The sequence below is a fragment of the Nuphar pumila genome, chromosome 8 (genome assembly GCF_984573655.1).
Source record: "Nuphar pumila chromosome 8, dmNupPumi1.hap1.1, whole genome shotgun sequence".
Lineage (NCBI taxonomy): Eukaryota > Viridiplantae > Streptophyta > Magnoliopsida > Nymphaeales > Nymphaeaceae > Nuphar > Nuphar pumila.
This window is the reverse complement of record NC_143256.1, coordinates 11,183,263-11,202,495: the sequence shown is the minus strand read 5'-3', so window position 1 is coordinate 11,202,495 and position 19,233 is coordinate 11,183,263. Positions and strand designations below refer to the sequence as shown.

The 19,233-nt window shown below is 36.0% G+C and overlaps 1 protein-coding gene across 1 annotated transcript in view; it reads left to right on the top strand.

Moving 5' to 3' along the window:
- The first annotated feature begins 3,822 nt into the window (after positions 1 to 3,822).
- LOC149829605 (uncharacterized) overlaps positions 3,823 to 19,233 on the top strand; it is a 57,018-nt gene continuing 41,607 nt past the window's right edge. The window contains exons 1-2 of the mRNA XM_090016043.1: positions 3,823 to 3,974; positions 4,189 to 5,018. Coding sequence (XP_089872169.1) covers positions 4,280 to 5,018 — 739 coding nt within the window. The 5' untranslated portion in view covers positions 3,823 to 3,974; positions 4,189 to 4,279. The remainder of the gene's footprint in view (positions 3,975 to 4,188; positions 5,019 to 19,233) is intronic.

The window sequence follows — 19,233 nt, the reverse complement described above, 5'->3', positions numbered from 1 at the left end:
AACACTTTTTTTTTTAGAAAATTTATATTAAAAAATGGGCAAACAAATTTTAATGACAATGTGGGAAAACATGGCAAGGCTGCCAATTTTAAAAAGTAATGATAGTTTAATTTTGGCACCTATTACCCTTACTTCTTCTTTTATAACATTTAGGAAACTAAACCTACCTATCCTTTGACCTGCACCTGCCAAGTGGGGGTTTGGTCCATAGACAAATGTCACTAAAAATTTGGAAGTTAGATGTTTGTGAAAATCTTGATTTTGTCACTAGATTTTAAAACGGAAAATGATCGTACTATACGACAAATTTGATGCATTTTTCAAAATGCCCTACAAAATAGGTCAAATGAAAATTTTCTAAGGTTTCTAATTTTTTTGGATGCTTTTACCCCTCATAACTACGATTTTTTTATTTTCGTAGGTCATGACGCTAAAAGTTGATAGACTTGCAAAACTTGTCAACAAAATCCCAACTAATATTGCGATATTCTAAAAATTATTGTGAAAATACTTTACCTTGTGAAATTTCTAAGGAATATTGCATCTAAGTATTGTGAAATTACTAAAAACTTGTGAAAGTCCTATATTGCAAAATTTTCAAGGAGTAGCACAATGGTATTGCGAAATTCTTTTTTCTTACAAAATTTCTATCTATATAAATGATGTTTTAATTTTCAATTATTTGCATGCAAATTGCCCTATTTTTTGCAGCCCTAGAGTTCTTTTGGTCCATAATTAGTGGTCCCCAATTCTTCCAGCAACATTTTGATGATATTCAGGCAATATTTGGCTCTGCAAAAATTCTTTATCTGCAGCGATTCACCGATGGTAGAAAACCCTGAAAGCATGGGCAAGACTTCATCGATAGTGAGTTTTTCCTGTAAAAGTATGGGCAACACTTCATTGATCGTGAGCTTTTCGATAAAAACATAAGTGGCGAGAAGATCGGCATCACTTCATCGATGGTGAGTTTTTTTGAAAAAAGTATCGACGGTGAAAAGATCGATTGCACATCATCGATAATGAGTTTTTTGGTAAAACATCAACGATGAGATCTTATGGTATGGGTGAGTTAGAAAACAAAAAGTACATGAGTTGTTCGTGAGAGCTACATTCTCATCATAAAGAATATGAAATATGATGACGCAAAAGGCATCTGCTCTAACAAATTGTGATAGCCGAAAAGATGTATTAGATGATAATGATGTAGAGTCGACATATCTCACAATCATCGTTCATTCGATTGTATGGTATGGGTGAGATATAAAAAATCAGAAGAACAATAGAAAGTGTATAATCAACGATGGTATACTGTGTTTTCTCTCTATCAAAGATGAATGAAATTTATCATTCTTGAGGCTTAAAAGATAAAAGTACCTCTGTACATACTTTATTTTATTTCCAACAAAGAGACAATGAGAAATAACATTCTTGTGAAAGAATAAAATTAATGCAATGTATGAGCGACTTTATTTTGTAAAAGAATGGAATAAATGCAATGTATGAGCGACTTCATTTTATAAAAAAATAAAATGAATGCAAAGTATGAGCGACTTTATTTTGTTAAAGAATGACATTTGTTTCTCAACCCCTTTTTTGTATCTAGATGCCCTCATTTTGCAAACTCGAAATTTTGACTCCCTTCTAACAATTTTTTCAGTGAATTTTTTGTGCATGCTAGAGGCGAATAATAAATTTTGCAAGAAAAAGGAATTTCTCAACCCTCATGCAAAATTCATGAAAAATTTAGCAACCCTTGTGCAAAATTCAGAATTTTGCATCGGGGTTATGAAATTCTTAACGATTTTCATATCTATAGTACAAAAATCATGACACTACTTTTGATGTTCGTCGAGAGTTTCACATTATTGGTAGTGGAGTTCCTGAAAAGTTTATGGAATTCCTGAAATGTTTGCAAAATTCATGAAGTTTCGTATGCGGTGATGCAAAATTTCTTTTCAATGTGCAAAATTATTGCCGCATTAAATGTGACTTTAAATTTCTTGTGACTATTTTTGGCGAAACACAAATCGACAATACTTCATCTTGTCATTGATTTTTGACCCCAAAAATGAAAAAATCCAAAAAATAACAAAAATTCTAGACAAAAAATATCTTTTCAATGATATTTTATTCACTAAAAAATGTCGAACAGGCACTAAAATACAACCTCGAGAACATTCCTAAAACAAGAAATGAGCAGATGCAGTTGCACCTATACTAGTGATTATACGTTATTTGGTGGCCACTTGTGCCCAGAATTTGGGAAAACACAAAAAATAAAGTAAGATCAAGACGTTAACTTTCGAACACCGCTAAGATCATATTGATCCGATGAATGGTTGGAAAGAAATGCTTCTAGAATATAGACTATTCAGTTATAACGGCTTGTAGAACTGTTTTATTTTTCAGTTTTGGATCTCAAAAATAAGAACCCTAAAGGGGTTTCAGGTTTTGACCCAAAACATAAAAGTCCAACATAAAAGTTCAAGTTTTGTGTCTCAGCTTTCAACAACTATAATTAAAAATGTGTATTTTCAATGTCGGATGATTGAGATATAGATTTGAGAACACAGTCTGTTCTACAAATTTTTGAGAAAAATCACACGGGTTGCGAAATTAGTGAGATTCGCACATGAAAAGGGTAAAAAGGTCTTAAAAAATTGAGAACTTGCAAAATTGTTCATTTGGTGAATTTGGTAAATTATGAAGCATTTTTTGAAATGCATTATTTTTGTCGTACAGGATGATGATTTTTCGATTTCAAAATCTCACATATTTTAAACATATGGCAATACTATCATAATGATCTTTATTGGCAAGGCTCAAGTCCTTTTATTTTTGCCTTTATTGAAAAAAAATGTAAAAAACATGCAATTTTTTGTCTGTATAAGAATACACCTTTCCTTTATCTAATCTATGGGGTGGTGCTTGTTGGAGGTTGGGTCTTCTTATTGTTTGAGTTCATTTCTCTGTGAATCGGGTCTTCTTATAGCGTTTTTTTCCACCATGATCGGGATACTGTTTTTTTCCATAAAAATATTCATAAAATATAGCGTATATAAATATAGGAAAAACATAAAAACTAAAAATATGAAAACATAAAAAATATTATAAAGAATTTAACATCACCATGATATCATGATATAAATAGGAAAGGTTCGGTATTCCTTGTAATCTCATCAAATTTTTTTTTAGCCTTTGAATTTCTAGATGTAAAATCATGGAAATTCTACAATATCTCAAATACTTTCTAGTAAGCCAAAAATCAAGCCAGTATTGCCACACAACCCGATAGCCCACACTGCCCCTTCTATAAAGAAATCTTTTGGATGCAAAACGATTAAACAAAACACTCAAACGTCAAGCGCGTGTCCTTTTTTCATTTTTATGAACTCCTTACCAATGGGGCTCCGCTTGTCTGGCAGGAGTAGTTAGTGCACGTCACCTGGTGTTGGGACGTTACAAGTTCGAACCCCACAGGTAGCCACTCGGGTCACCCAAGTGGGTTGCCAAATGGAAGAATAATGGTGGAAGCAGGCGCTTAGATTGGCTTGTTTCTCAAACGCAATTTTGGTTTCACTGCAATCTTTTTTACCTGACGAATATATTTCACATTTAAAATATCCCAATTTTATCGTGACATGTTAAGACAACGCTATACTACTGGCAAAACATGATATGTTTTAATATTTCCTACTTTAAAATGCAATGTTAACCTGAAATTTACTCGTTAAAAAAACATAGCTTTATTTGTTGCGTTGTTTTGTATTTCGTTATCGCATCGTAGCGTCAAGGCTCAACACTGCAAACTCCCTTCTTGTGGGTGCTTTAAAAAGGCCGGGGATTTCCTTTCCCCAATCCATTCCCAGAAACTTCGTTTTCTGTAATCGAGGGAAGAAGACAATCGGATTTGGCCGAGCTTCAGAGAAGAAGCCATCCCTCTTTCTTTTGAATTCCCGCTCCTCATTCAGGTAAGTATGGTTGTTTCGATTCATCGACACACTTTCAATCGAAAAAAAGGGAAAAAAATCGATGATATTCATCATCTCTGATCGGAAGATACTAGCTTTCTTGATTTTCTTGGTGCGAAATCGTCTTGTGATCGTCCTTTTCCCGTTTGGATTCTGCTCTGCTTTTGTTCCGGTTTTCGTCTGATTTGTGTTTTGGGATTTCTGCTCACTGCAGATCGAATTCTCTTGTAGGTGATTGTGCTTTTCGATTGGTTTGTTTCTTTTGTCCATTGGAAATAGAAAAGGAGAAACAAGAAAAAGAAAAAATGCCTCTTCTGGAATCTTTCCGACAGAAAGAAGTGTCGAATTTGAGCCATGGGTTGTCTTCCACCCTCTCGCCGCTCGCCCTGCCCTTCACGGTGAAACGCAATTCGGCGAACCCGAGCCCGAGCTCGTCTCCGTTGATGGAACCTCCATTATCCAATTACCCGTCGTCCCTGTCCGAACCTTGTTTCGATAATTGGCTTCATCTACACCCTCCTGCACTTGTGCCCGATCGGTGGGATTCCTCTGATGTGGGTGCTGGTGTTGGTGGCTCAAATTATCCGGCTGCAGCCGTCGGCGGAGTTTCGGATAGCTTTAGTTATCCATCGGGTTCATACGGGTTCGCCGGCCTTTCGGTGAATTCGGAGAGTCATTTCTCCGATTGTCAGGAATTGGAGATCGGAGAGAGGAGGCCGGATGCAAGCGAACCCTTCTATGCACAGTTTGTGCCAAAAGGATCCTCTCCATCAGAGTACTTGCATAGTCCATCTGGGTACGGTTCTCATGGTGTTGGTGTTGGTATCATGCCGGATGGTTCATCTCAGAGTGGTAGCTTCTATCAGAGCATGGGCAACTATGAGTCTCCAAACAAGTGGGAGTCCTACCAGGCTAACGAATTGGGCAAGGAAAAGCAAGTGAATAATGTTGGGCAAGGTGGTGACCATTTCTTTCCTAAGACCAAGTTGATACCTTCGAATTTCAGAAGTTCCCCTCGACAAGAACTTTCTCTGCACCCACCTGGTATTTTGCATTTCATTTCTTCCTTATTCAAAAGATTTAAAAAAAAAGATGTTCTGTCATGAAACCTATCATGTTGGTTTGGACGCTTTGAAGTTAGATGTGCCACTTATTTTTGTTTGTGTGCTTTGGTGAATCTTCTGAACTTATTTCCATGATTTGGTTGTTGCTGATTGGGAAAGAAGAAAATTTCTAAAGTTTGAAACTTGTATCTCAGGTGCGATGGTTATTGAAACTTTGATGGCTGAGAAAACCATACTCAGCTTCTAGGAAACTTTTTTTTGATGACGAGGAGCCCTCACCTAGAACCGACTTAATGGACCCTCCCCCCAGCGAGGCAAACCCCGGGCCCTGCCTTACATGGCCCACCTTCGAAAGCTACGGACACACCCGTGCACCAGCAGGGTTTGATCCGGTGCCTTCATCTCAACGCCTTCATAACATTAGTTTCTATAATTTCTGTTGATCAATCTTGCTTAACTAGTGTCACAAGTTCGTAGCTAAGTTATCATTTGATTACAATTGATTTTGATCTTGGAGGGATGGATGTTTCATACTCTAATGAAATAAGGAATGGACCCACATACCTCACAAGAGGCATAAACACAATCCACATTAGGGCACAAACACAAAATCCAATAAGGGCTAAGAATAGGACATTCAAACAATTAAAAATAAATGATTTATTAATAATAAATGAACACAAAAATGCATAGTAAACAAGGAACAAGAAGTCCCCTATTTATACACAATACAAGGAGTAGAGAGCTGTTGGGGAGCTCCCAACGGTTGGGAGGCTCCAACGACTATAATGGTCAAAAGACCATTTTACCCTTAACAAAAATAAAAAATATATTTTTCCTATAATAGATTCTAAAGTAAAACACATATATATATTTTTATACATACATTAAATATACGTATTTACATACATATACACGTGTATATATATATATGACTATATATACAACCAATACATATTTTAACACCCCCTCAAACTCACGGTGTCACATACGAGAGTTTGCCAAGGAGAAAGTGACAATGAGGGAGAGGGATAGTGAAGAAGTCCGCCAATTGATACTCAGGTGTCACATACGACAATATAATGGTCTTCTTCAAAAAATTTTCTCGAACATAGTGGTAGTCCATTTATATGTGCTTGGTTCTTTCATGAAAAGTATGATTGTCTGCAATATAGACTTCACTTTTATTATCACAACATAGTTTTGAGGGTCTTGTTATGTAAATTTTCAAGTCTTACTGACAGTTGCCTCAACCACACCAGTTCAAAAGTAGTAGTTGCCACACTTTAGTATTCTGCTTCTCTAGTGGATAAGGACACATTTTGTTGTTTTTTTGCGTTTCCATGATATTAAGGAGTCACTTACAAAGATATAAAAACCTGTGGTTGAGCGATAGTCATTTACATCTGTTAAATTATGTAATCAAACTTGTAATTTCGTATATATATTTTATATATATAAGGTAATACATATACATATATATAATATATGTATATGTATTTACCAATTATATATATAAAATATATATAGTCATAGTAAGGGTAGTTTAGGAATTTTACACATATTCTTTTTTCAAGAATATGTTTTTTTTGTATTTTCTTTTTTCTTTTTCTTTTTGTATTTTTGTTTTTTTGCATTTAATGCATTGTACATGCATTGGGAGGGGCCCAACCCACTAGTCGTTGACCGTTGGAGGGGCTCCAACGACTATGTGGAGCCCCTCCCAAGGCCTCCTCCAAGCCCTATTTATATGGGTAGCTCCTCTTGTATTTTCTCAAGGGGATTTGGGATTATAGCCCAACCTCTTTAGTGTTTATGAAACTTATGGGTGCAAGTGCACATTTGTGATTCGGTGTGTTGTGTTTGTTGTGCACAAGTGTTCTTGGGTGTGTATGTTCACACATTTATTCTTAAGGTTGTTGTGTTATCGACTAAAGTATCTTGTTGAAGATACTTTTACATGGTATCAGAGCCTCGTTGAAGAAGAAGAATTGCGACTCGCCTTCTTTTGCATTCCTCGGGAAGCATGCCTTCAAGTTTTTTGAAATCAAAGAGGATCATCTTCTTCGAGCAATATTTTAGGAGCTCCTTTTGTCAAGAAAGACGCAAAAAGTAATTAAGGTACATACTATCTCTTGCTTTCTTTCCTCTCTAATGGGCGAAAAAGACTCACATTTCTCTCTTGGGTTTAAGCTTAATGACTCAAACTATCATGTTTGGGCCGGTAATATGAAAGCCCATATTAAAGGAAAGGGGCTTTGGGGTTACGTTTATGGATCCATACCGGAACCGGAACCGGAACCCAAAATTACCATTGTTGAAGGAGGTGATATTAAGATTCTTGAAGGGGATGAAAGACAAAAGGCCCTTGAAGAGTATTCTAAGAAACATGATGATTGGGAAATGAAGAACTTCAAGATATTATCTTGGATTTTCTCATCCATTGAGACCAAGATAAATGCCAACATCATCAAATTTAAAAGGGCTTCCGAAGCTTGGGTATATCTTGAGAAAATGTATACCTCAAGAGATCTATCCCACAAGTACTTTCTTCAAAAGAGGGCTTTGACTCTCCAACAAAATGACATGACCATTCGGGAGTACTTTGCCGAATTATCCTCTATTTGGGACGAGCTCGCAATTCTTGAACCTAAATGGAGTGGTGAGGCTATCGAATTAAGGCACAAACAACTTGAAGAATACCGGTTCTTCAATTTTTTAAATGGCCTTAGACCCGAATTTGAACAAGTTCGGTCCTCTCTTCTCTCCGCCTTCACATTCCCCTCACTCGAAGATGTTATCACCAAGCTAAGTGGTGAAGAAACCCGTATGGGGATTGGCAAAAATAACCCTAGCATTCTTGTTACTTCTTCTACTCAAGAAGATGGTGAAATGGCTAATGCCGTGTCAAGACCGGGAAATAACATGAGGACCTATAGACCTCCTCACTTCAAGAATCAAGGTCAAGGAGGAAATGATCGGTATGGCAAAAGAGACTATAGCAAAGTAACTTGCTATCATTGTAAAGAACCCGGACATATCAAACCCTTGTGTCCTAAATGGAAGAAATTGATTGCAACGGCTATGACATCTCAAGTTGAAGAACGACCCCCTTTATCAAGTGAGTCTCTTTCTCTTCAACAAATCGTGGAAGCCCTACAACCTCTTCTCAAGGGAGGTACTTCCGGAGCCGCTATGTCATCCTCTTCCCCCGGTAAGACATCTTGGCTTTTAGATTCCGGGGCATCCTTTCACATGACCCCTAGTTATTGCACTCTTTCAAATTTTTCTAAAAGTGCTTTTCCATCCTTTGTATCAACCGCGGACGGTACATCTCTTGAGATTAAAGGAATAGGTAATTTTGAAAAACAAGACTTCTTTGTTCCAAAAATTCGTTTTATCCCAAACCTTAACCTAAATCTTCTTTCCGTTTCCCAACTCTCGGACCATGGTTGCGATATAAAATTTTCTTCTAATAAATGTTGGATACAGGATCGCCAGTCCGGGAGATTGATTGGGGAAGGCTCTAGAAGAGGAGACCTCTACTACGTAGATTTTCTTCAAGTTCCCAAGAGTCAATTTTGCAACGTCGTCCAAAACAAAGACATTCATGTATGGCATAAGAGATTGGGTCATCCCAATATTGTTAAAATCTCGTACTTGCCTTTTGTTAAACATCTTTGTAAAAGTGACTTTTTGTGTAATGAATACATTCTTGGGAAAATGAAATGTTTGCCCTTTCCTCAAAGATCCATGTTTACGACAAAACCATTTGAAATTGTCCATTCCGATGCATGGGGACCGGCTCCGGTAATGTCTAAAGGAGGTTTTTCATATTATGTAATAATCTTTGTGGATGACTATACTAGGTTTTGTTGGATCTATTTCCTTAAACATAAACATGAAGTTTTTTCAACCTTTAAAAATTTTTACATGATGATTTCAAATCAATTCAATGGATCTTTAAAAATTTTTAGGTCTGACTCTGGAGGAGAATACCTCTCAAATGAATTTAAGGGTTATCTTGAAAATTTTGGAATTCTTCACCAAAAATCATGTCCAAAAACCCCTCAACAAAATGGGTTAGCCGAACGAAAACACAGGCACATCATTGAAACAACTAGGACTTTGCTCATTTCTCAAAACATTTCAAAAAATCTTTGGGCTGAGGCAGCTCTTACCTCTGTCTATCTCATAAACCGACTTCCATCGAAAAATTTAAACAAAATTTCTCCCTTTGAAAAACTGTATGATAAGGAACCTGATTATAGCAGGTTAAGGGTCTTTGGGTGTAAGTGTTTTGTTCTTACTGATAAGAATGACAAACTTTCTCCAAAGGCCATTCCTTGTGCCTTTCTTGGCTATTCTGAAACCCAAAAGGGGTTTCGTTGTTATGATATCAAAAGTGATAAGTTGTATGTTTCCAGGAACGTGAGTTTTTTGGAAAATGTTAGTGGATTTGAAAGTTGTGACCCCCATAATGAAAATATGGATTACTCTTTTTTATTTGATTTACTGAATAAGGACGATGATACTAGTGATAATGAGTCAGATCAAGGTAACCCAAATGAACTGGAAACCGAGGAAAACATCTCCTTGTCTCCTTCGTCACATCAACCTATTGAATTACCTAGAGACCCTATCACCTACTCTCATAGAGATCAAAACAACTTTAGGAGTGCTCTTGACAGATATAATGATGCCAGTTCCAGTGCCTCTCAGAATGAAGTGATCCCTCGTAGAACTGAGAGAAGTAGAAGGCCTCCTTCTAGGTTCATTTCCTATGACTCTTTCTCACCAAGATATAGAGCCTGCCTTAGTGCCATCCACTCTTATATAGAACCTAGAAATTTTGAAGAAGCACGTAAATGCCCTGAATGGATTAATGCCATGGACAATGAACTTGAGGCTCTGAGAAGAGCCAAAACCTGGGAATTCCAAAATCTTCCTAAAGGCAAGAAAACAATAGGGTGCAGATGGGTTTTCAAAGTAAAAACTAAAAGTGATGGATCCCTTGAAAGGTATAAAGCTCGCTTGGTTGCAAAAGGATATAGTCAAGAATATGGTATTGACTATGAAGAAACTTTTGCTCCTGTAGCTCGTATGGTCACTATTCGATGTCTTATAACCGTTGCCTCTATCAACAAATGGAACATCTATCAAATGGATGTGAAAAATGCCTTTTTAAATGGCGATTTAAGCGAAGAAGTCTACATGGATGCTCCTCCTGGAATGGAGACTCCTAAGGGAAAGGTGCTTCGTCTTCAGAAAGCACTCTATGGCCTAAAACAAGCTCCCAAGGCTTGGTATGATAGATTTAACTCTGTTATGATTGAGAATGGTTTTTCCTCTTGTTTTACTGACACTGCTCTATTTGTTAGAAAATCCAATGCAGGGATTGTTATTTTACTTCTGTATGTTGATGACATGCTCATCACTGGGAGTGATTCTAACGGGGTTAAAAGTATAAAATCTATCTTAAAAGATAAATTTGAAATGTCTGACTTGGGTTTTTTAACTTATTTTTTGGGAATTGAAGTGGCATACTCTCTTCGAGGATATTTCTTATCTCAAACTAAGCTTGCTTCTGAGATCATTGACAGGTCAGGTATTACAGATGAGAAGCTGTGTGAAACTCCTGCGGTAGTAGGAGCAAAGATGAAAATTGATGATGGAGTTCCCCTATTGGATCCTACACCTTACAGACAGCTTGTAGGGTCCCTGATGTATCTGAGTATTACCAGACCAGATATATCCCATGCAGTGCATACTGCAAGTCAATTTCAGCATGCGCCTACATCCGTTCACATGAGTGCCATCTTACGGGTCGTAAGATACATAAAGGGTACTCTAAATAAGGGAGTTTTTCTGTCCTCTTCCTCTGATTTAAAATTGATTGCTTATACTGACTCAGATTGGGGAGGTGACCCAAATAACCGTCACTCCACCACTGGTTTTTGTGTGTTCTTAGGAGACTCACTAATTTCGTGGAGATGCAAGAAGCAACAAAAGGTGTCGCTCTCCTCAACTGAAGCTGAATATCGTGCCATGGCCACTACTACCATGGAGATTGTTTGGATTCACCAACTGCTAGAAGACATGGGGATCAAAATTGAAGGACCCACCAAGCTATGCTGCGACAACAAAAGTGCAATCTACATTGCAAAGAACCACACCTTTCATGAGCGGACAAAACACATCGAAATGGACTGTCACTATGTTCGTGAAGCATATCTCCGAGGAGTTATCGACCTTCTTTATGTCACGTCCGAATATCAGTTGGCCGATTTCTTTACTAAAGCCCTGTGCGCTCCGCGGTTCAACTTCCTTCTTGGCAAACTATCGGTCATCTTGCCCTAAGTTTGAGGGGGGGTGTTAAATTATGTAATCAAACTTGTAATTTCGTATATATATTTTATATATATAAGGTAATACATATACATATATATAATATATGTATATGTATTTACCAATTATATATATAAAATATATATAGTCATAGTAAGGGTAGTTTAGGAATTTTACACATATTCTTTTTTCAAGAATATGTTTTTTTTGTATTTTCTTTTTTCTTTTTCTTTTTGTATTTTTGTTTTTTTGCATTTAATGCATTGTACATGCATTGGGAGGGGCCCAACCCACTAGTCGTTGGACCCCTCCAACGGTCACAAATGTGACCGTTGGAGGGGCTCCAACGACTATGTGGAGCCCCTCCCAAGGCCTCCTCCAAGCCCTATTTATATGGGCAGCTCCTCTTGTATTTTCTCAAGGGGATTTGGGATTATAGCCCAACCTCTTTAGTGTTTATGAAACTTATGGGTGCAAGTGCACATTTGTGATTCGGTGTGTTGTGTTTGTTGTGCACAAGTGTTCTTGGGTGTGTATGTTCACACATTTATTCTTAAGGTTGTTGTGTTATCGACTAAAGTATCTTGTTGAAGATACTTTTACAACATCCTCTCTCCAATCAGAATCTGAATAAGCAATTACTTCCAATAGAGAGGAAGATGATAAAATTAATCCATGATTAATAGTATTCTTAATATATCTAATAATCCTCATTACAATACTCATATGTACTGTAGTGGAAGAATGCTGAAATTGACTAACAATGTATGGCGTGTGCAATATCAAGTCTAATAATAAAAAGATAGGTTAATGCTCCAATCATCTAATTGTATGGAGTTAGATCCTTCGAAGGTTCTCCATCATCTTTTTTCATTTTGCATTTATGCCCTCTGCTATATCAACTCTCTTTTCATTAGAAATTCCTGATGGAGCAATTATCTTTGTTGCATATTTAGTATATGACAATATATAACCACCAGGTGAATATGCTACTTCTATATAAAAAAAATAAAGTTAAAAAAATACTCAAACCTCACATAAGAGGTATAAAACACACTAAAAATGTGCACTCACATAAGCTGCCACTATGAGCCAACAAAAACATACTTAAAAAATTATATATATTATTGAGAGAGGAATGCACAAAGAATGCATTAGGAAAAAATATAACATTTAATAAGGCAAAATGTCCCTATTTATATACAAACAAGACGGCCAAGAGGACCCATATAACTATTGGGAAAGGCCCCAACAACTAGAAATATAGTTGTTGGAGATTCTCAACAACTATATGGACTAAAAGACAACTAAATATAGATGTTGGAGATTCTCAACAACCATATTTGACTAAAAGACAAAAAAGATCAGTTTTGCCCCTAAAGTATAAAATTGCCATCCTGCCTCTAAAGTATAAAATTGCCATCCTGCCCCTAATGTGGATTTCCTATTACAACATAGAAAAAATATTATATATATGTGAATATCTATGTAAAATGGATTCTTCTAACAGGACACCACACCCACGTCGCACCCGCATCCATGCGAGTACTCCACTTGGACACGGCTTCCTTTGTGTCAGGTGAAGTCAACCACATTGAAGTCCATTTATGTCAAAAAGTAGATTCAATTAACCTTAACCAAGTCGAGTTTTATCTATAATATATGTATAAATATATAAATGCAAACACAGACACGTAGTGTTAATTTAAAATTGTTAGAAATTATATCTATATCTATATATATATATATATATATATATATAGAGAGAGAGAGAGAGAGAGAGAGAGAGAGAGAGAGAGAGAGAGAGGAGTGAAAACTTACCCACTAAAAGATATGCCAAACCAGAGTTACTAGTCAAGGAAGCGGGAGCGGGAAGCGATTTGGAAAGCGGAAGCGGGAAGCGAGGCACTTCTAAAATTTTACGAAGCGGGAAGCGGGAGACGACTTAGAAGAGATCTAGGAATAGTCTCAAAAGTGACCTAGGAAGCGAATCAGAAGCGACCTAGGAAGCGAATCGGAAGCGACCTAGGATTCGAGTGAGAAGCGAATAAGAATCGAAAGCGAAGCAAAAATGTAATTATATATTTTTAATTTATCAAAAAATTAGATTTATGTTATTATTGACAAAATAAAACATGAGTATCTAAAAACTGAATCATATATGCAAAGTGCAACCATTTAACAAATACGTTTATTGCAAGCATTTAATAAATAATAAATGAAGTAAAATTCAGAATTCATAATTTCATATTCATGTTGCAACCATTTAAAAAATGCATCATGTTGCAACCAACAACAACAACAACAACAACTACGCCTTCATCCCAAAACAATTGGGGTCGACGATATGAACCAACAAAGAAAATCATTGTGGGTCCTCCACATGAATCCTTCTCCTCCATTCATTTCTATCCAATGCCATGTCCTCGGTGAGGTTCAAAGCATTCATATCCTTTCTTATCACCTCCATCCATGTCTTCCTAGGCCTACCCCGACCTCTTTTAACTAATATATCTTCCCATTTCTCCATCCTTCTAACTGGAGCATCATTAGGCCTTCGTCGAATATGTCCAAACCACCGTAAACGATTCTCTCTTATCTTATTTTCAATGGGTGCAACGCCTACCTTCTTACGTATCTACTCGTTCCGAATCTTATCTTTTATTGTATTTCCACACATCCATCTCAGCATACGCATCTCAGCTACACTCATTTTTTGAATATGATGTCTCTTGGCAGCCCAACATTCCGTACTATATAGTAAAGCGGGCCTAATAGTCGTCCTATAAAACTTTCCCTTCAACCGCAATGGCATTCTACGATCGCACAACACTCCAGTTGCACTCTTCCATTTCATCCACCCAACCTTTATCCTATGATTTACATCTCCATCAATTTCTCCATACTTTTGAATGATAGATCCCAAATATTTGAAAGAATCATCCACCAGTATTTCGTGCTCACCAAGCTTCACTACACTCCCATCATGTTGCAACCATTTAATAAATAATACATCAAAAAGATCCATAATTCATAATTTCATATTCCGGTTGCAACTATTTAACAAATGCATCGTGTTGCAACTTTCAAGCATTTAATAAATAATACATCAAGAAAAAATCATAATTCACATTTCTATTGCAACCATTTAACAAATGCATCATGTTGCAACTTTATCAAGAAAAAATTATAATTCACGTTTCTGTTGCAACCATTTAACAAATGCAGGCACGCATTTAATAAATAATGAATTAAGAAAACTAATAAATTTGATTAAGAAGTGTATATTTTTCAACAAAATAATCAAATAACTTGTTATTTGATGTTGTGAATCTTGTGATCTCTGCAACATAGAAAATGAAAAATCAATAAACTCAATAATTACATGGAGATATGGTTAAATTTTTAAGTGCACAAAACAAATTACATATTTAAGTACTAAAAAAGTAAAAACATAATTTAATTTCATGCATTTCAAAGTTGAATTAAATTATGAACTATAAAGTTCTAAACTTTAAACTTTAAAATTAACATAATCTACTACTTCACTTCATCATGCAAGCTTCAAAACAAAAATACATATTATCGAAATCAAACCAACAAAATATTACAAGACCATGACAAAAAAAAGTCATTGACAAGGGGCCAAAGCCAAAAGAATAATTAAGAATTCAATAGTTCATTTCATTGTCAACAATCAATAATCTGTCATCTTTCTCTTTCCCTTCCTGTTAATAATAGATCGAGCAGAACTTCCTGCATCATCACATCCTCCTTGCCCTCCACGACCATGCCTTCTGTTCCTTCCTTCATTTCCTATAATAAATATGTTAAAAAATTAAAATGTTCAGAAACCTTAATCTAAAATATAAAAAATACATATATAGAGTAAAGTAAAAATAAAAAACATAAGATGCATAACGCATACTTTGCATAGGTCTCTTGCTAAAGAAATGATCAATTCGGCCTTGGGAAACTGATAGCCGATCTTGTATATCTGTACTAGTTCTACTAGCTCTGTTAGATTGATTTGTAACCTTTTCAACCTCATTTGTACGTATGATTATCGGAGGCAATGAAGCTCTTAGCTGTGCATCTTTGGTTTTGGATTTGAAAATAGTGCTTGATTGTTGTGCACTGTCATCCAAATCTCTTCAACGCATGTCCTCTAATCTCAACGTATTTTCTTCAACAATAAGAAGTTCCAGATTGATATCCCATTTTCGACTAGGTCCTTTATAGCGATTGTTGTACCTTTTTATAACAAGAATACAAAATATGAATGCTAACAAATAATCAATGATAGATAAATATTTTACAATATATCAAAACAAAAGTATAAAACACTTTAATTATACCTGTAAATCAATCGAAGATTCGAATGAATATACATCAAGGTATCAACACGATCCTCATTGAGCCTATTTTTTTTAACATTATGAATGTAGCTATAGGTACTCCATACTCTTTCTGCAAAAGATATGCTAATAGGTTGCGATAAAATCTTAATAGCTAATGCTCTCAATTCGGGTGTATCACCACCATAAAAATGCCACCGATTAAGTACCATCATTGTAGGATTCGATGCATCTATTTTTGCTACATTCCGACTAAATCTTTCACTTCTTGATGCAAAAGCCACAAGTTGTGACCTATAAAGTGTAGAGTTCTTCATTTCTAGCAGATATGACTTAAAACACAAGCATTGCACCATCTAAGATATCATTGTCTTTGTCTGCAGAAAAAAAATTGTTTAACTATAACAAGAAAATGCAAATAAAAAAAATGTGATCATCTTGTAGATGTGTTTTGTAATCATTAATGCTAAACGAACAAAATCCCAATAACCTTCATTTTCATAGTCTCATCAGTGCATGATTGCTTCCACTCACTCAATCTATCTGATATGACTGTAAGCCTCAAACTCTCCCTCACATCAAGCAATCGCTTCAGAGTAGTATAATGTGAAGCAAACATTGTTTTTTCAATCTTTATTAGCTCATTTTTTTTATTTCTAAAGATTGCTAATGCTTTCGAATGATTGGTGATATATTTCATAATTTTTTTACTTTGCAAATATGTTTCTCCCAACCAATGAAACTCATGTGCCAACTATTTGAAGATCAAATTAAGGGTGTGCACAACACAAGGTGACCATAAAATATACTTATATGTTTGTTTCAATTCTTCGCCAACTAATTTGCAATTTGCTGCATTGTCTGTAATCACTTGCACTATATTAGAAGGCCCCACAATTTTAAATCTAGTCTTTAAAAACTCGGCAATATTTGTAGCCGACTGTTGTACATTAGAAAAGTCACTCGCATATAAGTGTTAAAATATAAAGTCCATATATATATATATGTAGATATATATATTTTTGTAATACTTGATAAGGGTAAATATATCATTTCTAGTTTATACGCATATTCACTTTAAGAATATGATTGTAATTTATTTTCTTTTTCTTTCTTTATTTTTTCTTTTTTCTTCTTTTTAACCATTGGGGGGTCCACACAATAGACGTTGGGCCCCTCCAACGTCTATACGTGGAGTCCCTCCGAGGTCTCCATATGTATTATAAATAGGGGTCTCTCTCCTTTGTATGTTTCAAGCTTTGAGTCAAAGCTCACACACTTCAATAAAGATTTATATTTTTTATGCCTTTGTACATTTGGGTTCTCTTGAATGTGTTGTGCCTTTGTGCACATTTATTCCAAGTGTTCTTATTGTGCCTTTGAGCACGTGTCTCTCACTAAGAACTTAGTGTTCTTATTTCTTATGTACGTTGTCTCTTTGAAGACATTTTCACATGGTATCAGAGCTTGGTCTTTAGAAGAAGAGCTTCAATATTGCGTCGTCTTGGTGGTCTCCTCGAAGAACGTGCCCATTCCTCTTTATCATTCTTTTGGCACAAGAAGCTCTTGTAAATCATTTCAAGTAAAGCGCAATACATCAAGTAAGCTCAAAGAAGACCCGTTGTGGTAAGATTTCAACTCTTGAAGACTCTTTCCTTCTCATTAAAGGCACTTCCATGGGGGAAAATAATTCTCACTTTTCCTTGGGATTTAAGCTCAATGGGTCCAACTATCATGTTTGGGCTGACAATATGGAAACCCATATTAAGGGAAAAGGTCTTTGGGGCTATGTCAAAGGCACCATTCCCACAACCGAACAAAAAATCATCATTATTGAAAAAAGGTGAAATTAAGGTTTTTGATGGAGAAGAAAGAGAAAAGGCTTTTGAAGAATATAATAAGAAGCATGAAGAGTGGGAAATGAAGAATTATAAAATCCTTTCATGGATTTTTTTCATGGTGGAAACAAGAATAAATGCCAATATTTTGAAATTTAAAAAGGCATTTCAAGTTTGGGATTATCTCGAGAGGATGTATACTTCAAGAGATTTATCCCATAAATACTATCTTTAAAAAAAGGCATTGACCCTCCAACAAGGGGAAATGTCCGTTAGATAGTACTTTACCGAATTATCATCCATTTGGAATGAACTTGCTCTTCAAGAACCCAAATGGAGTGGAGAAGCTATTGAACTAAGGCATAAGCAATTGGAAGATGAGCACTTTTTCAATTTTTTGAATGGGCTTAGACCCGAATTTGAACAAACTAGATCCTCGCTTTTATCTTCTTTTACATCTCCACTTCTAGAAGCTGTTCTTACTAAATTGAGTGGAGTAGAGACTAGATTGGGAATGAATAAAACCAATCAAAGTGTGTTGGCCGCTCCTTCACAAGATGAAAATGAAGGAGCCTATTGAAAAAGGTGCAGGATCTGCAGGATCCGACCCGAAGATCATGTATTTTGTTAATGTTTTTTTGTTATCGGGTCTGGATATACCAGACCCGGATCCATTGTATAATATAACCTTAAATATACATTTAGGTCACGATTTCTTACAGAAATCGTGACAGCCGATATAGCTCTCTCTCTTCTCTTTCTCAAATAGGAACAAAAAGGAAAACTTACATGGTATTAAAGCAGAGATCCATCTGAGGGCTGAAGAGGGTTTCCCACAGGTGCGACGATCGGAGATTTGAGGTTTTTCGTTCCTCCCCTTCTACTTTTCTTCCTTTCTCCCTCTTTTCATTTTTTATTTCTGTTCTCTGAAATTTTCTGTGCACTCGACCCACATCTCACGTGGGCTTGAGATTCACGTGGCTCATTTCTTCTCCTTCTTCCTGAAATTTTCTGTACACCTGACCCACATCTCACTTGGGCTTGATCTCTTTGTGGTAATCTGAGATTCACGTAAACCCTCTTTACGTGAATACAGACTGTGCAAAAAGGGTAGATTCCTTTTTTCACGTGAATCACTGAAATCGATTCACGTGAAACACCAAATCGATACCTATTTCAGATCTGCCTTTGTTTGGTATCACTTGATTTGTTCTCTTTGTCTGATCTTCTCTTTTGTATCTGTTTTGCGTATCCAGATATACCAGTTTTTGCTGTACGTTCCTCTTCCCTGACTTTCATCTTCTACATTTACCTGAAAACATATTTAACGTGTGAAATTTTCTTTTCATCACGTCAATCTCAAAATTTTTCCAAGAGTGTAAAGAAAAGTTCAATGTTTAGCCTCAATATTTTTCTGAATCTGACAGCCTGCGGTCTCTTGCTTATTTAAAAAAAAAAAAGAAAAAAAGAAAAAAAGAAAAAAAGAAAAAAAGAAAAAAAGAAAAAAAGAGGGACTGAGCACTTCGTGAACACTCTTGTCGAATTTTATTTCTCAATGGATCCTTATTCTTCTCAATCGAATCTTTCTTCAAGCTTTCTTAATCAACTCGTTTATGAAAAGTTGAATACCTCAAATTTCTTGATTTGGAAG